General features: G+C 46.7%; 1 protein-coding gene across 1 annotated transcript; it reads left to right on the top strand.

Annotated features, from left to right (window-relative positions):
- Positions 1-4,465: 4,465 nt before the first annotated feature.
- On the top strand, positions 4,466-20,651 carry MAP6D1 (MAP6 domain containing 1). The gene is given in 4 exon segments (XM_032119511.1): positions 4,466-5,076; positions 5,078-5,388; positions 15,716-15,833; positions 18,527-20,651. Coding segments are annotated over 4 exon segments (714 nt in total). The 5' UTR covers positions 4,466-4,869; the 3' UTR covers positions 18,605-20,651.
- Positions 20,652-21,230: the final 579 nt, after the last annotated feature.

The raw sequence follows: 21,230 nt of genomic DNA, 5'->3' as shown, positions 1-21,230 counted from the left end.
CTGCCTGACAATACAAGGTGTTTTCCTAAAAGGGAAAGTGGGACTTAAATAAGGCTAATATGGTGAAGTTCAGTGGTTTTTATTGTTGAAAAGATTGGATGAAATGAGGCAATGGTCTTGTTTGATTTGAAACTTGAAATAAGTGAAGCGATACTGGATTGTTTGCCAAGGCTTATGTACTGGTTTAATGGTCCAGATTTATTTGTCAGCTGTGGCTTTTTCAACTTGTGTTTTTCATTTCTGTTGAGTTCCAGCAAGCTTTCAGATCTTGTTAGATTTTACTACAATGATATATCCTTTTCATAATCATATGTAGGGGAAGAATGTCATACTGTGGTTTTTGACATTCTACCATGAGTTATACTGCTTTCTGTATTCTTTCAGTACGTTGATTTGGGAGTGGGGGGGAGGGGGTATTCTTTAAGCTGTGCTTTCCTTTAAGGTTTTTCTAAGAATTTTAAACCTGTAACATTTGGTTCAGAATCTGCCAGTTTTAGAAAATCAGCAGCTTCAGCAAAAATAGATGACGTGTCTGAGATCAGCAACACTGTAACCAGAAGTAACTACTAAAGTAAACCTGAGGGTGGTACCCAGTTCTCCTATCTCACAAGTAGAAACTGGATTTGGGGTATGCTGCTACTCAGGATGACACTGAACCCATTGCAAAGGCTGAGGAATCTGCCCAGATACAAGCTGGTGGGTTCAAGCCCTTTAACTCTTTCCTGTCAGGTGAGTTAGTCCTCCCAGGTGGACTGACCTGCCAAAGAACATGTTACATTTGTAAGAAGCAACTTGTGTTTTTACTTTACAGTAGTGCCTCACATAAAGTATATTTTCTGTGGGGAAAAAGAATACATAATGCTAAGTGGCACCAGTTTTAATAAATGATGGAGTATAAAATTGGTGTAAACTCCCTGTCCCATGCCAGTGCTTGTTTAATTTTTTTTCTTCATTAGAAAAAAGAGGCACTTGAGGATTTGTGACTTCATGTGCCTGTTGACATAAACACTCAAAAAATGAAGGAGCTGCTCGAGTACCTAATATTCCTTTGCTCTGCTCCTGAGCTTTTCTGGCTTTCAGTTTCCAATCTATGACTTACAAAGCAGGAAAGGGGAGTGCTATGGTACTCTGGACAAGCATGCCAGTTCTCAGGGCTTCAGCCACAGTGCAGCCCTGCCTGCAGCAGAGAGAGGGCAGCCGAACATGCAGCGAGAGCACTGCTGCCTGCTCAGCCAGGGAGAAGCCAGCAGCAGCAGCAGATGATGGCCACTGAACAGGCTTGTCCTAAGGGAGTATTTCATGCCCGAGAAGCTCAAAAGCCATACTTCAGACTACTTCACATGCTGGGTTTGCATCTCTTGTGTTTGTCCACTCCTTTTTTCTCTTTCTCTTCCTTGTGTTACCTCTTGTCCACTCAGCAACTTACCTAGTCTCTTCAACAATTACGTATTTGCTGAGAGTTTTTCAGAGATCATGGCTGAAAGCAGCAGGGAATAATACTGCAGGAAATGCAATGCCTAAAACCTGAAGAACATTTTATTTTACAGGTCTAGTAGAATAAGCCAAAGAGGCGATTAAGTTCTTCAACATAGCAGCCAGTACCTCCTGCCCCTCTATCATCTGCAGGGAGTGAAGTCCCACTTCTGCTGTGTTAGACCTCCCTGCAGCGTGTTGCTGCACCCTTTCAGCTTGCAGGCAGGGACTCAGCACCTGAAAAAAACATCCTGGAACTGCCACAGAGGTTTAGAAGTCACCAGCTTTTCTGCCAGTGGCTGTTGTTTGAGGGTCTCATGCCTAAGCTTCACCTTAACTTTAGGCATAAGAGCGTTCATCCTTCTAAAGGCTGTTCAGTATCTCAATTTTCCTCATTTATAGAGACCCTAGAGGTGTGTACCATATGTAAGGTTGTACAAAAATCTTCACGTAGCCAAGCAGTGGGTTTCATGTCATTTTGCACCTGAGCCTTTCTGCAGCATTGTTTGGTAAAGACAAACTATCTTTTCTGTCCAAAATGACTTTAAAACTGCAATAGGAAAGTCAATTCTCAAGTCACTCAGACAAGGAATGCCCTGAAGTTACAACAGCTCACTAGAGTACATAGGATACCTTTCTGGCAAGCAAATACCCTTCCTCCAAAATGTGGCATCAGCAAGTGTCAGTATCTCAGCATTTAGTCACACCTTTTACTGACAGAAGAATGACCAAAAAAAGCCCAAAATCCAACCCTAGAAAAAAGCAACAAAAAGAACCAATCAGCTAAAGCAAAACCAACCACACGGAAAGACTTTCCCCTCCCTTTTCAAAGAGATTATTGTGAATAAAAATACAATGTGGTGATTATGCGGACACTTGGCAGAGACAACAGCTAGTGTTTACGTGGGAAAATAGCAATAAGTATAAAGTCATGGTTAATCGTGTAGAGGCACAATTCTTCATCCTTTTTCAGTGGCTTTAAAGTCTGCTTTGGCCTTGCCATATTTAAGGAATAATTTGTTGCAGTAATCTGCTCTACTGTAATTTCACTTCAGTGTTAAAACTGTTTGAGCTTTCAGCCCCCATTCCTGGCAGCAAGAGCTGTTTTGCTTTCTGATTTGATGGCTTTTGTCTTACTGTTGCAGTATTCCACCCCTCCTCCTCCCAAGCTTTTAATCATGACAAATCTTCTAAATGCAGACAACTTTTAATCTCATCCAGCATCTTCTGGTTTTCCTGTCTGAGTTAGCCTTTGTGCCAATTTCATCCTACAAACTGTGATGAGCAGCTGCTCAAAGCACTCCCTGATGCTGTAGGTGGGCTCTGAGACAGGCAGTGCCAGAGCTGAACTCAGTACTAGGAAGCGTCAGGCACAGGATGAGCAGAGACATCCAATTTATTCAGCAATGTATTTGCTAAGTCAGGCCTAGGAACAAGGATCAAGAGCATCATTTGTACTGTGCCAGTGATAACATGATAAAACAGATGTTCTGTTTTCTCCCATGGCTGTAAAGTCTGCTTCCCTTTACCAGATATGATTTATTTTTAAAAATTACAGCATAGAATAGAGCAGTTCCAGAAAACCAAGATCTGCAGAAAATTAATAAATGTCTCCCTGCATATTTTTAAAAGTAAAAGGGTTTTCAGACAACAAATGAAATGCATCTAATAGCCTATACAGTATTGTGACAAGAGTTCTGTGTTGGGATCAAAATGTTTTCACCTGACATTTCTGAGTCTCCTTGCCCCAGCTGACATGTGAGGAGAGGGGGTGGTGAAATCAAAACTGTTAGCAGCAGGGGAAAGTGCTAAATCAGATACTTGGGACAGTAGGATCATCTGCAAAGGAATTTCTTTTTATCTCATGATTGTGTTTCAGAGAGAGGCCAAACACTCACGGAGAGGTTCTGCCCCAGTCCATATCCACATTTCTAGTACTCCTTTGCCCCAGGAGCAGGTGCAAATCTGGACTGAAGTGAGGTACTAATACACTAGGATAGAAACTGCTTAGCTGAAACAAAGCAATAAATCTTACCTTCTCAAGTTCCACTGCATAATTAATTTCTTATTAAAGCTTCATAGAATGGTGTGGGTTGGATTGGAAGGGACCTTAAAGATAATTTCATTCCATCCCCCTGCCATGGGCAGGGACATGTTCCACTATCCCAGGTTGCTGCAAGCCCTGCCCAGCCTGGCCTTGGACACTTCCAGGGATCCAGGGGCAGCCACAGCTTCTCTGGGCGACTTGGGCCAGGGCCTCACCACCTTCATTAGGAAGAATTTATTCCCACTATTTAATCTAAACCTGCCCTCTTTCAGTGTAAAGCCATTACCCCTCTCTCATCAGACAACCACCTGCAATTGGATTATTATATTCTAAAATGAAATGCCTGTTCTGTTAGCCTTTCAATAGATTTTCTAATAGGTGGCGTATCAGTTTATCTGCATTCTTCACTTCTACAGCTTTGCATTTCCCAGTTTGGTGACCCTTTGGGAGATTCAGCTTTGGTAATAACCCGCTGAATGGGGAATTGTGGAGGAGCATTATGTAATAAGTGGCTACAGGCCATAAGATGTCAAATTTCAAAGGCCTGACTTTATTCCCAATGTAATTCTGTCAGTTTCAATGGTTTGTGCCAGGACTGTTTGGTTCTGAACCTGAATGTACAAAAGGAAAGTTGTAATTTGCAGTCTCAGGCAAACAATAAAGGATGCGAGCCCTATATTAAGATATATAATAAATGCTTGGATTTTGGTCAATAGGTAGTATTTTTAAAGTGAATTGGTTGAACTGTTAATGTAAATGGAAGGAGATTATGAGAGGTGGGGATTTGTACGCGGCTCTTGGAAACCAACATCGCAAGGCTGCTGTTTCTCACCCAGATCACTTATTTTATAAGCGCCAGGTTTCGCATACAAACGCTTTCTCTAATCATAAGTGTTTACGGCTGCCTCGAAGGTATAACTGAGCAGTACCACGCAGCTAGAGCGGAGCAGCGTTCCTCGCCGGGCCGGTGCCCGTCACTGGGCGCGCTACCGCGCTCCCGGGCACAGAGCGGCTCCGAAAGCACCGACAGACACCAGGACCCGAAGAAGCACGGGCAGAGCCGGTCCCCCCCGGGAGGCAGACGGGGGGCGCAGCCCGGCAGGGTCCGGTCCCGGCCGCCCTCCCTCCCCTCCGCACCGCCGCCAACCCCCGCAGCTGCACGGGGCTCCCGCCGGCAGCCGGGTCACGTGTGCGGGCCGTAATCCCGGCGAGGGGGTGTCGTTACCGGGGAAGGGGGCGGCAGGAGGAGGGGCTGCCGCCGATGAGGGCTGAAGCCGAGAGCGCGGCCGGCTGCGGGCGCCGGAGCCGTGGGCGCCGCTGCGGGCGAGGCGGGGGCTGCGGCCGCGGCCATGGCCTGGCCCTGCATCAGCCGGGTGTGCTGCTTGGCCCGCTTCTGGAGCCAGCTGGACAAGTCCGACCTCTCCGTGCCGCTCACCATCCACAACTACTCGGACATCGAGGAGCAGGAGGACGGGCCGCCCCAGCGCAGCGGGCCCCCTCCGCGGGGCAGCGCTCGCCCGCCCGCCCCGGCGCGCCGCCCGCGGGACCCCGCCCGCCGCCGCCGCCGGGAAGCCGAGCGGCCGCAGGAAGAGCCGGGCGGCCGCCGCCGGAGAGCCCTTCGCGGCGGAGACCCAATACCGGCGGGACTTCAGAGCGTGGCCCCTCCCGAGGAGGGACGACTTCCCCTGGGTCAGCGCCAGTAGCGGCGGCGGCGGCGGCGGCGGCGGGAGGGACGGGGCCGCCCCCCAGCCCGCCCCGGGACGCGCCGCCTGCGCCCTGCCCGGCGGCGGCGGGAGACCGGCGGTCGACGGCCCCGAGCAGCTCCGGCCGCGCTCGCAGGCGGACGGCGGCCACACCACCTCCTACAGGTAACCGGGCCCGGCGATCGCCCCGCTCCGCCCCGAGCCGGGGCTGCTCCTGCCGCGGGCGGGGGACGCTCCTCCGCAGCGCGGGGCGGGGATGCCGGCGGGCGGCCGCGGCGCGGGGGAGCCACCACCGAGGAGAGGGGTACGGGGGCTGCCGGCTCGCCGGCGGGCTCAGCCTCTCGCCGAAGCCGCCTTTGCTTTTGGAAGTGCGGTCCCTAAAAGCGTCGCTTATGCCCCGGGCGGATGCCTGGCTCCGGCGGCCCCTCTGCGTGCCGGGGCTGCGGAGCCGGCCTCAGTGCGCGCCGCTGCCCGCCCCGCGCTCAGGGAGAGGAGGGAGCACGCCGGGGTGGGATCCATGATGCCATCCCTGGCGCAGCAGCGCTTTACCCACCCGCTGCCGGGAGACACGGCACCTCCGACAGCCGGAGCTGCCCGCGTCCTGTCCGTGCCCAACAGCCGCATCCCTTAGTAGCATCATCGGTTTCCCTTTAAAACTCCTGGAATGTCACATTCAAGGCGAGCCAAAATTACAGCCTTAAAAAGATTAGTCAGACAAGAAGACATTTGCAGGATATATCCCCTATGTCATCTAATGGGCAATGGAAAAAATTGTCATAAACCACTTGTCTCAGAGCCTTTAAAAATTAAGTGACTTATGTGATTGATGTCTTCCTTTCCCTCTGAACTGTATGACCGATTACAGATGCTTGTTTTCTGGAACAAGAAGTCAGGTGGGATGCACCTAAATCCAACTTTTGTTCTTACTGACATCCCCATGGGAGGAGAGGGATTTCAGCTCCTACAATACTGCTGCTGAATACTGTATCAGTTTCATGTTGTTACCACATGCTCTCTCATAATGATGTTTGGCAGGTTTTAATATACCTATGAGGTATACTAATAGAGTAATTATTTTTATTCTAACTGATTCATAAGTATTTAGGCACCCTCTACCTATTATTATGTACCTAGGAGACATTTCTCTTCATCACTGCTATTTATTAGATTATTTATTACAGTGCTTTTAAGACAAACTGGGGGCCCCGGGGAGGATTACCAGCCTGCACAGCAGTATTGCTTATCCCACTCCTCCTGCACAGGCAGCTGTCCTGCTCTATGTGCAGTTAACATGCACACTCTGAAAGGATAACTGCAGTGCTTGAATTTATGTGCTATTTTCTCCTTCGCCACATCTCACAGGACAGTCACAGAGTAATTACTGGTTTTTGAGGCAAAGCACTTTTCCAATTTCAAAGCAGCAAGGAATTACTTCAGAGAAACCTGCGTAGAACAAGACTAGCAAGATTCATCTTCCAGAAACACATCCATCTCCACCTCGTTGTTGAAGCCTCCCCTGCCTTTTCCAGCCTCACACCAGAGGAAGGCTGCATTACACTGCATTAGAGCCGACAGCTTTCGCTATAGCTGTTCAAATGCTCAGTCACTTCTCCCACCTTCCTTCCCTCTGACTTGTCTGTTCTCACATAGGGCTCTGCCATCAAAGAACGAGAAGTTTACAGATCACAGGACAAAATATTGGCTGGGGCAAGATACCAACATGCAAACCAAAACAAAATTTTATAAAAAGTAAGACTTCAAGGTAGTTGAGGAGCTACTCACAGCTGAAAGAAGGAAAAGTGCATGACAAGGATGGAGGCACAAGCCAGGGCAGCCACACCAGAAAAAAAGTTCTCATGTAAAACTTTTAAGCTGTTTAAAGGCACAGTAAACAACTGATGCAGACGAAAAACTCTATTAATCCAAACCACTTTTGCCTTATTCTGGTAATTCCCATCGTTTCTTTAGATTATCACCTGGTAAAACATCGTGTTTAAGTCCCCGTACCACTGAGCACACAGGAGTCACAACAAGCAGCAGGAGAAAAGTTCACAATAGTTTAACAGGCTACAAGAGTCTATTTTCATTTAGACTTTTTTTTAAGACTAACAGCATGTACTTGCAGAGTTACACTCATTTTCAGTTACACTTGGGTTTGTATTTGGTAGCTTCAGTGATGGCAGCGCCCAGGACCACTCCCGCAGTCTGAAGCAGGGAAGAGGTGATCACAACACACCCACTCTTCGGTAAGCTGAGCACTCACAAACCCACAAGGACATTTCCATGAAAACCACTACAGTTCACTCCTCTCCTCTTATCATATTTTCCAAAGGCAGCACTGCAGGCTGCAAACATTTGTCCGATATTCAGGTAGTAGCTGAACAGCACCATTAACGATTGATATTCTTCATCTTCCTCTGTATCAAAGACCATAAACCACCCTCCTTGTTATTAAACTGGCCTTGGTGGCCGATGCACAGCCCCACTTGCTCTGGCAATAGGGATCTGCCCCACTGCTTGTAGACTGTTCACCCCCAGAAGTGAGAAGGCAGCAGAGAAGTCATATCACCTGTGGTATAGGCAGAGCAAGGGGGTTTCTCTTACTAAGGGCCATGTGTCCTGAGGAGAAGGTTGGTGAACCCCATGATGTCTTCGGAGTGTTGGACAAAGGGAGAGTGTCCTACAGAGACATGCAGGCAGAGAAGAGCAAAGGTATGAAAACACATGTTTTTTGTAAGACAGTCTCACTGCCTTGCTAGGGAGAACATTATGGAGATTCCTCCTTTTCTGCTTGCAGGAGTATCAGCCCTTTCCTGTAGGTCAGCCCAGTGAGGGGGTGGGGCAGCCCTGAGGACCAGGTTCTCTGCATGGGGGAGCTGTGTCCACTCTCCCAAGAATGGGTCATTTGAGTCCTTTGTGCTCCCGGTGCTTCAGCAGGTTCTGTGCACAGCTGAGTTAGGCACACACTATGGAGGCTCTTCCTGGAGGATTGGCTCCTGCAGTGGTGGGCACTGCTGGTCAGTAGCCTCCACCTGTACTTTGTGACTGTGTCAGGTCTCAGCAGCTGGCTGGGCTTGCTTAGTGTTTAAAGAGAAATCAAGTCTGGTCTTGAGCAGGACAGCACAGAAGGGTTGGCATTGATACATGGTCCACTCCATGCTTTTAATGGCAATGTGGTTTTCTTGCTTAACTCTGTAAGGTGTTGGGACTTTTTTAGGTTTGTAGTTTGGTTTGGGTTTTTTTAATTCAGGAATTTGATTCTGACTGCCTACTGTGTTTGTTTCTCTTAACACCCAAGTGTTGAGTCCCCTGTAACATTCAACACCATTTGACATGCTTTTGTGTACAGTGTAATTCTCCTGAGACTTCATTCTGCCACTCTGCTTTAAGCTCAGAAGGAAACAGAGCTGCCACAAAACTGTCTGTACATAGTGAAGCTGTCAGCATGACCTAGCATTTCCCAGAACGAAATAACCTCTGGGATAGAGTGACTGAGACTGGAGGAATCTGTCTATGGCGAGAATAAAGATGAAGGTGGAGGGGGTATTGGAAGAATGCCTGTACTCCTGAGCAAGCAAAGATTTTTTGTATTTTGAAAAAATAACTGAACAAAAGGTGAAAGGACAGCACAACTGCCTGCCCTACAAACTATTGCCCTGTGGTCCCCAGATCATTGGGTAACTTCTGTCTCCCTCCAGTCCCTGAATTTTGGCTGGAGTTTTGCAGGGTCTGAATGAAGTCAAACCCCATGAGACTGCATCATGGGAGCTCAGGCACACAGGCCAAGGCAAATCAATAATAAGCTGCACTTGAAAGGCTAAAAATGGGATGTGCTCCAACTGTGAAAGGATCCCGGAGACTGCTGCAGAGGGTTGCAGTAGATTACACCTTACTGATGCTGGAGGAGGCAGAAGAAAAGTGCTGAGTGGCCTCTCTGCACCTTCCCAAGAGCTTGTCGTTTGGCATCACAGAAGTGACTTCTCCCTTCAGCAGTAGGCTGCAGGTGCTTGTGTACTTTTGGTTTGCACACAATTAATTGTAGTACATAGGTCTTGATTGCATTTAGCAGACCATTCTAGAAATAGAGAAGTGCTTTAACTTAGCTCCCTTAACAGAGGATGAGAGAATCTGGTGCTGTCAGCAGGTATCTCCAGCTGGCTCTGTTCTCTGGATGTCATCTTCTTACCTCGTTAGAAGGCAACAGGGATGAAGGCACAGCCTCTGTGCCAGGGCCAGTATTGCTGGGAGAAGAACCCTGTTCAAGGCTCAGCTACATGATAAGTCACTACAGACAACAGTTTTCCCTTCAGTAACCTGCCAGCTTTTGGAAAAACACTTCAGACATGTAAGTGAAAAACGTTGCACCTGGAGCTGTGAGCAGTTTGTTTTGCCTCTTTTCCCCCCACCCATCAGCTTTACTTGTATTGGCACTTGGGGAACTTGGGAGATGACTGCAAATTTCTCCACACACACAACAGCGCAGGGCCCCAGGCAGAGCTCAGTCTCTGCAGTTGGGGTTTCTGTGACAGGTATTTCGAGTAGGTGTGAGTCCAAGAGCACCCAACTTATTTGCACTTGAGAGGCACAGCAGTGAAGAAGACCAAACGGGGGCCCTGAGATCAGGAGGGTTTCCTGCTCACTCAGAAGCAAGCCATGTTGTTCTGATGAAGAAGAAACCTCATAAAGAGGTATTAAGGGGAAAGGTGCCTGTTGTGCCATTGCTCATGATTTTTGGGAATAGTAGGTGGAAGATACCTCAGCAAACTGAATTCCCACCTTCTTGCACAAATACTCAGCACAATGCCATTCCGTGACCATGAAGCAGGACATCCCCCCACCAGGAGGGATACTGCAGAATGAAGGGGAATGACACTTTTCCCCGTAACTATGGGTGCACTCACAGATTGTGTGGCTGCCTGTACATTCATCTGCCTTCAAATAGTGCCTGTGTAGAAAAACAAAGTGAACTGTGGTTGACTCCTTCACACTGAGAAGCATCTAATTACAGCTGTGCAGAAAACAGAGAAAATACCTGCGCGTTGTGTTCAGCAATGTATGGGATCAGGGCACGCACCTGAGCTGGCAGGGTTAATAGTACTATGTATGAGGAGTCCCATCCTTGATCCAGAAAGATCTTTAAAGGCAAGCTTATCCTCAATAATAGCAGTAAATCTTTTATAATCAAGGCTTACAGTTATCTTTGCATTCTTAAGTATCTCGCTGCTTGGGGAAATTATACTCAAGCCCCTGATTTTTATGGTATTTAAGAAGTAAGCTTGCTTGGTCCAGGCATTGGGATGGATCCAGAGAGAATCACTGTGCACTGCATAGCCTGGCTGGGGCAGGGGAGGGCTTGGAGGGGCATGGAGGTGTGTGAGGAGAGACAACAGCGGGGCTGGGAATAGGGGCCTCAAGAGAGGGTGTGTGTTAATGCAAACTATGCTGTAGAACTGAAATGTGGGATTCAAAGATGTTCCTTAAGTAGGAGGAATTTCCTCCACTCAAAGTCCTCTCAGCCTTAGGTTAGAGTGAAAAGAATGAAGAAGTGGGTTAATGGCAGAAGTCAAGACCCTCAAACCTACCCACACACCGCCAGTAGTATAGTTCTGATAAAAGGGAAGCAGCTGCCTGTCCCTGTCACACCAGTGTAAAGTGCTTCTCCCTCGGCATCTGCCTGTGAGCAAAGCAAGCCCCTAAAACTCACTCTAAGATAACAGTCTGAGTCTTAGGGTTTTTGTCTTGAACTTTCATTCAAGTCTTTTGCTGTTGCTTCCTTCTTGTGACTTATGAACAGCTCCAGGTTCTGCCTGACCTTGCTGGATGTGAGAGTTGAGACAGGAAATATCCAGGTGGCTTCTGTTTTCCTCCTCTGTAATTCCTGTGTGCTGGTCTCTCTATCTTTCTGCTATGTCTTTTCTCTTCCCCTCTGTTTTTTTCCCTCCTTCAGCCTTTCCTTTGCCTTTTTCTGTCCTTATGCTGGGCTCTTTGGCTGGATAGGAGAATGGGCACAATCTGCCACTGTGTCCGTCCAAGGACTGGAAGGGCACCCCACTGCTGTCTGACACAGCTCAGAGGAGAAGCAGTTTAATGGCTCCATTATCCAGGAGGGCTCCTGACTTTGTTTGTCATGCAGAGCTCTCACTGTGACCATGACTTGTAACATTTGCAATCCTCCATTTACCAGGAGACATCACAGCACCCTCCCTGACCTATGGAGGTCTTTGCCAACAAGTGGACTTAGCCTATCCCTTGGGAGAGCACTGCTGGCTGCCCAGCTCTGCCTGGGCAAACCAGATGCATGGCCCTGGCAGTAGCCTGTGAAGAGCTGTGTTGCAAACGAGGAGACATTTCACACCCCACACCTTCTGCCAAAACCTCTCACACACCAATCTGGCTTCTCCAGGGGACATCTAGAGTAGTATGTACTTTGAAAAGAAAATAACAGACACCCCAAGCTGTGCCACAAATTTGGAAGAACGTTCATTATGCTGTTCAATTCTCACTGGTGTGCTGAGTATGAGAAGGAAGAGGGCAGAAGAATGAACACAGACTAGGTCAGGCAGCATAGCTTTGAGTTACGGTCAGCTGTACAGAGTGAGCCTTTTTCTCCATTCTTAAATAAGAAATGTTATGCAGTGGCTCAGAACCACCACTGATAATTAATCATGCGAAGCAAACTGTGACATAGAGACGAGGTACTAAAATGACAACTGTTCTGGCATTGGTGGGTGTATGATTATCAATGCTGAAGATAAATCTGTACGGAAACAGCAGCCTCAGCAATGCAAAGAGCACTGTTGGGATTCCCACTGCCTGTCTCCCTATGCCTAACAGAAGTGTCCCCCACCTTGGTGAAATTAAAAAGCCTTCTAGACTAGATTTTCACTAGGTCAGTGAAGTAAAAAGGATTTGCAGACAGGCTTTCTCAACAAACCAGAAAAACATTAGTGAGAGCACATGAAACGGGGAGAGAGCTGGAGGCAGCACATAGGCATGTGTAGTTCGCAGCATCCAGCAGCGTGAGCTGCAGCAGCAGCAGACACTGTGTTTGGAAAGAACTGAAGGATCAATCCCAAATCATCATTCCCAAATCTTGCTTGGAAGTCTGCAAGGCACACGGTGAATGATGTGGGGGGCATCTCTCCTGCCTGGCCCACTGTCTCAGCTGTTTGACAGCCTGGTACAGGCAGTCCTGCTCACCCAGGGTGGGGAGGTGGGCACATAAACACCAGCTCAGTGAAACAGCTCTCATCAAAGCTGGGCCTCATCACAACACCCTGTAATTAATAGTCTAGGGCTTTTTTTTGGTTTCTAGCCTGTACAGTTAGTTGTACTTCCACTTGCTCCTTCTCTCATGCACCACAGGGGTTAAACTGTCCCAGCAGGCCACAAGCCTCCATTTCCACACTGCACTGAATCAAACCTTCCCCTGCAGACACATCCCCACACATTACAAAAGAAATGCCTTTTCTCGGACTCTATTAACCAATTTTGAGAAGGAGCAAAGAAACAGTTGAAAAAGCAGTGATTTATATGATCAAGCACCGGGGCAACCACACGCAAAAAGCTGCTTCTTAATTCTTCCTAGAGTGAGTTAGAGGTAAAGAAACAGCAGTACACAAAAAGCAGCCCTTCCCTTTTGATCCCAACCTGCTTTAAAAGCCTGCATGCTACTCAGGAAGCCTTTCTCTTCACAACCCCAATGGTTTAGTACTTCAAGTACCACTGGGTCATTTCTATTTATGGAGATCAAAAATCTCACCTCTAGGTTGTAACAGTGGAGGACAAAACAGAACCTAAAGAGAGCCTGGTCACTGAGTTATGGGCCTGGAGACTACTTTCCCTCCATGCTAGATCCTTGGAGTCCTAAAGTAACCTGACAACTGCTGCTGTCTAGGCACAAGGGGAGGAGAGGGGTGCAGCAGGAAGAATGAAGATTATTATCTCCAGCAGCAACAGTCAGTCTTGCATGTTCATCCCCAGCAGCAGCTGGATGTCACACTACACAGGGTACAGCGGGGAAGGAAGACAGTCACTAATCTTGTCACTTGACATCTTAAACTAAGTAACATTAAAAACAGGTCATTCCTCTTCCCCAGGCTTTGATTAGATTGACTCCACTCATGACTCCAAGACTGGTTTCTAGTCAAGCCACCAGACTGGTACTTGGGCTCATGTTCCTTCTGACTCTTGGCTATGCAGCTGGAGATGAGAACATGTGTCTAACCTGCAAGGTTAGAGGCAGAGGAAATTTAGTTAGCTGCACTTTCTCAACCAAAGGTTATAATATTTCTTTCTTGTTTTAAGTACCTCAGCTCCCAAAAGGAGCTAAGCTAAGCTCTCTGTTTTGCTCCACCCTTCACTTTTGGCTCAGAGTTCTGGGTTCCCCCAGAGCAAAATCCCAGTTCCAAATCAGAAATGCTGGTGTGGTGTGGGCCATGACTGTATCTGCCCTTATGTTTCTGATTCTGTGGGGAGCATGTAGGTGCCTCAGAAATAGTTTTAACTATCCAGGCTGAGAGGAGAATGGTTTGACTACCAGCCAAAATGAGGGTCTTGTGATCCAAAAGGACTGTGTTTGGGGGCCTGCCAAATCAGCAAATGATCTGCTATAAAGCATTGAGACAGGGCTGGCTGCACAGACAGGCAGCACAGTCATTCATTGAAAGCTGGAGACACACTCCATTGCAGCGGGGAGACCAGTCAGCACAAGGATGAATGGTTAGGAATCAATGCCACCAGCATTCTTGAGGAAATCGGGCTTTATGTGGAGCAGCAGGTTCCAGTTCCTAGAAACTGTGGGGATGTAACTGATGGTTTTGTACCATTTTCCTGGTATTTTGCCCAGTAGCTGTGTCCTCCCTCTGGCTGTGCAGTAGAACAGAGGTCAGATTTAACTCTGCTTTCATGCACATCTGGGATTCCCTGCTGAAAGGTTGCCTTCCTGGGGCATTGCGGCCAAAATCACCTTTCTTCAAAAATGCTGCCTTATCCTGAGGTGTTACAGGAAAGGAGCAGGAACGCCATCACCAGCACCAGGGGAGCTGCATAGGCACCCACCTGCTGCCTGAGCAGGCCCAAACAGCATGGTGCAGAGAAGGTGTCAGCTCAAGACAGCAAGAACAAACTGATTATAAACAAGATTTGCAATGCACATAGACAGCCGTGACAGGGGCCTGGCTTTGCTTTCCAACAGCAGGAAGGTCTTCCATAGGACATTATCCGTAATATACTAAAAGGATCAAGTCCAAACTACACATTCTAAAATAATACACCACACTTGTGCACTTTAAATTAGATATTTAAAAGAGGAATTCACAGCTATTATAAATATAGCAAATAGCATGCTTGGGAAAAATGAAACTCAGAGAGGCTGTGATCAAAGATAAGCTTGACACATTAAAACAAGCCTATTTCCCTAGCCTGGGCATGGCTCAGGACTGTCTTACCCCTTGATCCTGTGTATAAGCAGATAGTAAAATGCAGTTATTGAACCATGCCAGGGTATGAAAATAAGATTGTCACATCTCGGCTAATCACCTCTCCTTTTGCTACAGAAGCTGCCTGAATTGGTTGCCAGAGATACACAAACAGAGCAGACTTCTGTCTTCCTCTGAGCAACAAGACAGCTCAGTTGGCTGCTACTGCAGCATCCAGGCCTAATGGCAAGGGCATTAGTGAGGCCTGTTTGTGACAAGGGGTACAGGGAAGCAGAGGGAAAAGCTGCAGAAGGAAGTTGGCAGCTGAACTAAGCAGACCCTGCAATGCTGTTCTTAGGTGCTCATTGAAACGTGCTGCCCCTTTCTCAGTGCAGTCCTCTGCGCCCATTTCTCAGATGACCCTTGGCTGACTTATCTTGGAGCAGCAGCTCCTTCTCAGACATCATCATGCGGATTTAAAGCACTTTCCCCCATCTGAAGGAAAATCATTGGCGTAAGCATCTGCCAGCTGAGATGGTGTCTGTGTGCATTTCAGACTGAGCTGCCACAGCTCTTGCAGCACAGCACACACTGGCAACATGCCTGCTGTTGAGAGAGCCACAGCCAAGTATGGGAACATCAGCAGGTTCTCTGCATATGTGAGGGGCACACACTAGGACCAAGGTATCTTACATTGTAAGTGGCCAACGTGCCAGACAATGTTTTACATTGTAAATGGTCAGTGGGGCTGCAAATGTCACCCTGACTTCTTATCCAGAAGGGAAGTATCAATTAACCTCCAGGAGAGAGCACATTTTGTAGGAATAAAAGAAGAGTTAAGTCAGGGAATCCAGATAGCCCAGTCTATGCCCTGGTCCATCTTTCAGTCTGAGCTTTCTGAGAGAGACAGGCTGTAGGCTCAATTCTTTATTCTCAGTATGCCTCAGGCAAGTTCAAACCTTGCAAGCTGATTGTATCCCACCTTGCTTCTGGCTTTGCACCACTCTGAGCAGAAGTGCCCTGTGAGAATGTTGTCTTTCACAAGTTCTTCTGTCTTGACAATCTCATTTCAGACAAGAGTATCGCCCATGGACTGGAGCAAAACCATCCAAGCCTATAAAGTCAAAACAAGGCTTCATTATCCCAGAAGACCATTTTGTTCAAGAGACAAGCTACAAGGCAGACTTTAAGGTAATTAGCAGTTTTTAAAAATCCTAAAATCAATGCGAATAATACCCACAGTACACATCAGGAACTCCTCATATTTGATCATTGCAGTGCATGTAGGATAAAGCCATATCCTCATTGACTACTGTTTTGTCACTGCCCATTAGGTAATGTGGCCATCCCTTGCCTTCAGAAAGGCATGCTAGACAATGTCATACTGTAATTGATCATCATTCAACCCAAGACCAAAATTTTAAACTGCATGACAGAAAGTTCAAGATTTACGATTCCCTCAGCTGGATACCTTATATAAAAGGTGTGTGTCATCACCTCTCTGTGTGTAAGGTGCCATTAACACCTTCTGCACTAACTTGGAGCAGTCAGTGTGCACGAGCACTAGGGCTGCAGAGTGAGATTCAGCCTCTGGGCACAGGTGTTTGCCTGGGAATCTTTGCAGATCACTGCCTAAGGAACAGCACCTGCCCAGACAGCACAAAACTCCCCCTTGCTGGTGTGGGCAGAAGCTGCCCCTGCTATGAATGCCAAGGAGGACATAGCTGTGATGAACAGACAAGCTGCACAGCTCTGAGACTTCCTTGGGATTTCCCTGTGAGTTTCTCAACTTTTTCTGTGAGTTTCTCTATACCATCAAAGATAATTTTCTTATTGTGAAATGCATGTATTAGTGAAAATCCATGAGGAGACATTCTGTACTCAGCGTGTTCCTGACAGGGCCCCCCACACTCCCCATTCCCCATAAGAAAGGAAAAGTGCACACTGACAAGGCTCTGTTGTAGCTGCTTTTTGCATCAGACCACGAAAGAGAACAGCACCTCCCATCAAACCACGGGAGTTGTTCGCAGGCTGCACTGAGTGACTTAGAATGCAGAGCCGGGGCTGGGGTGGAACTCCCTAGCTGCAGTGTGCTGTGCCAGTAGAGGTAATAGCAGCTACTCCAGGGCCACATGTAAAAAGTAAATCTTTGCCTTGGAGGAGACAAGGAAGAAGTGTTTAATCAGCAGACAGTCAAGTGCCTCCTCCGCAGAGGATTGCTGGCACACTGCTGCGACAAGGCTCACGATGGGTACAGCCAGCTATGCTGAAAGTGGGACAGTGACCTCAGGCAAAACAGAATTTGCAAACCTCACCAAAACTTCCTTCTTGCTCTGATTAGTCTGGGCTGCTTACTGAGGTGCAGCAATGAGGATAGACCTTGCATTTAACACTTAAACCTTGTATTTGACCCTTGTTAATTTAATTTTGCATTTTGAACCTAAGGGGTCAAAATACAGTGTTTTCCAATTTGTCAGATAGGATGCAAAGAAGGGGGTCCTAGATAAACCCCTGAAGGTCCCTTTCCCAGTTCTTGAGGAAGAGAAAGAGAAGACTAAAATCCCAGACACAAACACTTGCTACCAAGGACGCTGTACTCTGAATCATGCAAGCAAAGGTCCCACCTCCTGGAGCCCCAAGGCACCATCAGAATCTTCCTAACAGACAGCATGGCAAAGGTGTAGTGAGGAATGAAGATGGTGCCAAGGAGCCACCAGTTCAAAGAGAAGTCAGACTCTCCCTGGTTCAGACACCATCTCAGCTGGCCATTAGGACTTTCCCTCTTACCTGAAGTCCCTGGCTTTGCCAGACATGTCAGAATCAGGTTTATATGTCCTGACAGCCTGCATGTAGAACTCAGGCTGCTGGTTCTCCCCAGCCACTGAGCTGTGCATATACTGTTTGTGACAACTCACTTGTTCCTTAGTGTGTCAGATGCATCCCCAGAGGAATGGAAAAATCAGAACAATGAAACAACATCAACCAGAGATCAATAGCTTTCCCTATTTCCCTATACTCTCTTTGCCTGTAGTTTTGCACTTCTTTCTTTGTTTGGATGCAGCAAACCCAGCAGAGCATTCTACCCTTTCATGTTTTATGGCCAGATTCACCCCAAGTCCTGGGCTGGATGCACATCTATGGCCAGTCCTATTTCAAATCCTTTGAGTTTTCAGCATTAGGGATGACAGAAGCACCCAGGTGTCCTTCATGCTTCAGTACAACTACAGCAGCTACATATTGCATGAAATTCTGATTCCACAGACATCAGAGAAAGCAACCATTGTTATCTTTGCCTTTCCTCCAGACGTGAGAAGTTTACATCCTTATCCAAGTCCTTGCAGTTTAACAGCCTGGCATGTCCAGTAACCAGTTTTTCTCCTTTGGGTCCTCCAGGTCTGCACCTCTATTCACAGCAGACATAGATTGTGGCCCCATAAAGCATTACAACGGAACATTTTGATGGATCCTGGATGGCATTCTCCAAAAGGCTAAGGACCAGACACACACCACTGTAATTCCTCTCACTTAAATCCAGCACCCATCCAGCAGTGAATTTGTTGTGATGCTCGTAGAGTGTTTGCCAGCAGGGCTTTGTGAAGAGGCAGCTCTTCATCTTGCAGAGGCCGAGTCCAGCCAAAGCCTGCCCAGCATCCCAAGGGCTAGGTTACGACTAAACCCCTCCTCGCTGGCCCAACATCATGCCTGCCCTTGAATCAACCTGTGCAGCAAGGCCAATCTCACTGATGCCTAGCCAAGGGCTAACACCCGTGTAGTGGTCACAGGGAGAGCAGATAGATCCTCATAATACCCCAGTCCCCTCAAACTCTCTAGACAGTTGTATCCTGTGTCACACTAATGTTTCTCTCCCTTCCTCACCCCACTAGATCCCAGAGGTGAAGACCAGGTTCTCCCCCAACCCTTCTGCTGTTTTCCAGGCGCCATCACGGATCCTCAACGTGTGAACCTGGACCCTCCTCACACCCAGGCAGCTTAAACGCGGAGCTTCTGTTAAGATGTATCACTATGCAATTTTGATGAGGGAGTGTTAAGATCAAAGAACCGGTGTTATCAAAAGCAGCTCCAGTGATTAATGATATGCACACACACTTTCTGTTAACACAACAAACCGCAAAGCGCTTGGTTCAGAGCTGGCAAAACACACTGCAAGGAGTGACCTAGTTTTTTCACAGGAGCAGGTTCATTGCTATGCCAGCTGGCGTCACATTAGGAGATTGACTTTGGGCAGCAAAAGCAGGATTGCAGACAACATCCCTACACAGAAATACACAGGGTAGGAGGGAAAACAATCGCAAGTGGGATGGATAATTAAAACCCAAACCAGTTTTATTTAGCAACACCCTCTAAGTAGGCCACTGAAAGACAGGGAGTAGTCTGGCTGACTTCTGAGCTTCTTGAGGGGTTTGAGAACAGCACCTCAAATGGCATCACCAGAAAGCACAGCTTCAAAGGGCTGGTCTGAACTTCCAGAGTTGTTTTAGAAACTGGAGAAAGCCAATGTCATTGAACTATAAAATAAATCCGGCACATGCAATGTCTTGGGCGTTTAAGGCTGGGAAGCTGGATATTTCCAAAATTGGAGAGCTGATGCAAAAGCAAGAGGGGACTGAACTCCAGGAGGCAGCCCTGACAGCAGTGCACCAGACTGGTTTGGAGAAGAGTGCATGGATACTGTCAGGCACCCACCAGACTCCTCCACAGGAGCTAAGATACTTATGTAATTTGTACAGCTGTTAGGGTGAATGTAAATATTGTACATGGATATTACCTAAAGCAATTTGTGATCCTTTAATGAAAAGGATATGCTTACACTTTTAATAAATGTTAACTCTTTGCATATGCAAGGTGGAAAATATTGCCTTGAAATTCCTAAATTATTGCCTGTATATTGGTAATGCTAATGCTAGGAACAACCACAAGCGAATGTTACTTAGAAATTCTTCTTAAAGAAAAATGTAATGTAGAATGTAAGCCATCTGTCATTTTTAAGATAGGCCATTTCAAGTGTCATTGTTCTGAAGCTGATTTTTTTAGACTGCTGTGCATTGATCTTTTGCTGAGGTACACGTGTTTTAAGAAACCATTTTTTTAGCCTTTGTTCATCAAGACTTTACAATTTCTATTTCAATAACTTATGCAATATAATTAGTCTACTGCTTATTTAATGGATTTACTAATTATTTTGGAAAACAAATTGAAAAACTTTTACTTTGTGTTTGCAACACATGTGTGTTGTCCAGAACAAAGGGAAACTATCCTCAGACTTGAACAGTGATCAGATGTTCATTCATCTGTAATGAAACAGACTTTTAACAGGAGGATTTTTTCTTAACCTTCCTACTAGCTGAAGTCTAAGGCAAATTTAATGAACTTCGGGGATTCTGCAAAAACATACATATTGCTGATAATTCCCGTAAGAACAATTTTTGAGCTGTTGGCATGTGACTAGTACTTGGAATACATGCAGACGGCATCTTCTCACTGCATGATGTGAGAATTTAATGGTGCCATCTCTGTTCACTACAGTGGGACTGAACACAACCACCAGAATAGGGAACACCTGCAGTAAGCTGCATTTGGCTGGGACAAGGGATGGCTCTTCCCACACTCATCCTTGGATAAACCTACAGCAATCCCAGTGCTTGCCAAAATAATTTTTCAGGAGATTAATTTTTCAGGAAATTCATTTGAAACATTCAAACTGTGCTAAAAGTTTTGCATGTTAGATGTTTCTAAGAATTCAATCTGCTTGTTTAATCTCTTTATAATGTTTTTAACAGTTTTGTTCAAACAATTTAATTTCATTTCAATTCTGGACTTTATTAACAGCAAGGAAAAAAAAGAAAAAAGGAAATTGTCTATTATCTATTCTTAATTGACTGTATTTCTTAAAAGAAATTACCCAGGTTTAAACAAATTGGTAATATAATAAGCTTGTATTTTATCAAATGGACTGGATTTAATTTAATAAATTAAAATGTATTTTGGCTATTGGTTCTCTCCTATATTTTTTGTTGTTGTTGTAAAATACAACCCTCAGGTATTCAACCTTGCAGTATAATTCGTCACTGCATGTCTGTCTGCCGGGTTGCACGAGCAGGACAGCAGGGCACACTGAATGCCAAGCAAGGTGTCAGGGATGCATTCAGAGCCATCAGCAGTCAATTGCTTACTCCTGGAGCTTACCCCCAGGCACCGCCCCCAGCAAGGACAGCTTCCAAGGCACATTCAGAGCTGTGGCCCAGCTGCCTGTCTGAGAGCATAGCTGCTATCCAAAGGAAAGCTGTTGCTCTGCAGAATCCATAATCACTTACAGGACTTTCCCCAGACCTTTTCAAAAGGAAAGCAAACTATTCAGCAAGCAGTCCATGACCGTGAGTGGGAAGAGGGGGTGAACCAACGACACCAGTGTGCTGCACTCCCTATCGAATGCACAGAGGTTAGATCCACTTCGATGTAGATGCCATGTTCTGAAGACCCCTTTCTGCAGTACCCACACTGTGCCCTGTAAAGTTTCACCTCAGTTTCATTCTGCCATCTCACATCAATCACAGGAAAAGGCGATAGCTT

The sequence above is a fragment of the Corvus moneduloides genome, chromosome 10, assembly GCF_009650955.1.
Source record: "Corvus moneduloides isolate bCorMon1 chromosome 10, bCorMon1.pri, whole genome shotgun sequence".
Taxonomy (NCBI): domain Eukaryota; kingdom Metazoa; phylum Chordata; class Aves; order Passeriformes; family Corvidae; genus Corvus; species Corvus moneduloides.
The sequence above is the reverse complement of the archived record's forward strand: the minus strand, read 5'-3'. Positions and strand labels throughout refer to the sequence as shown.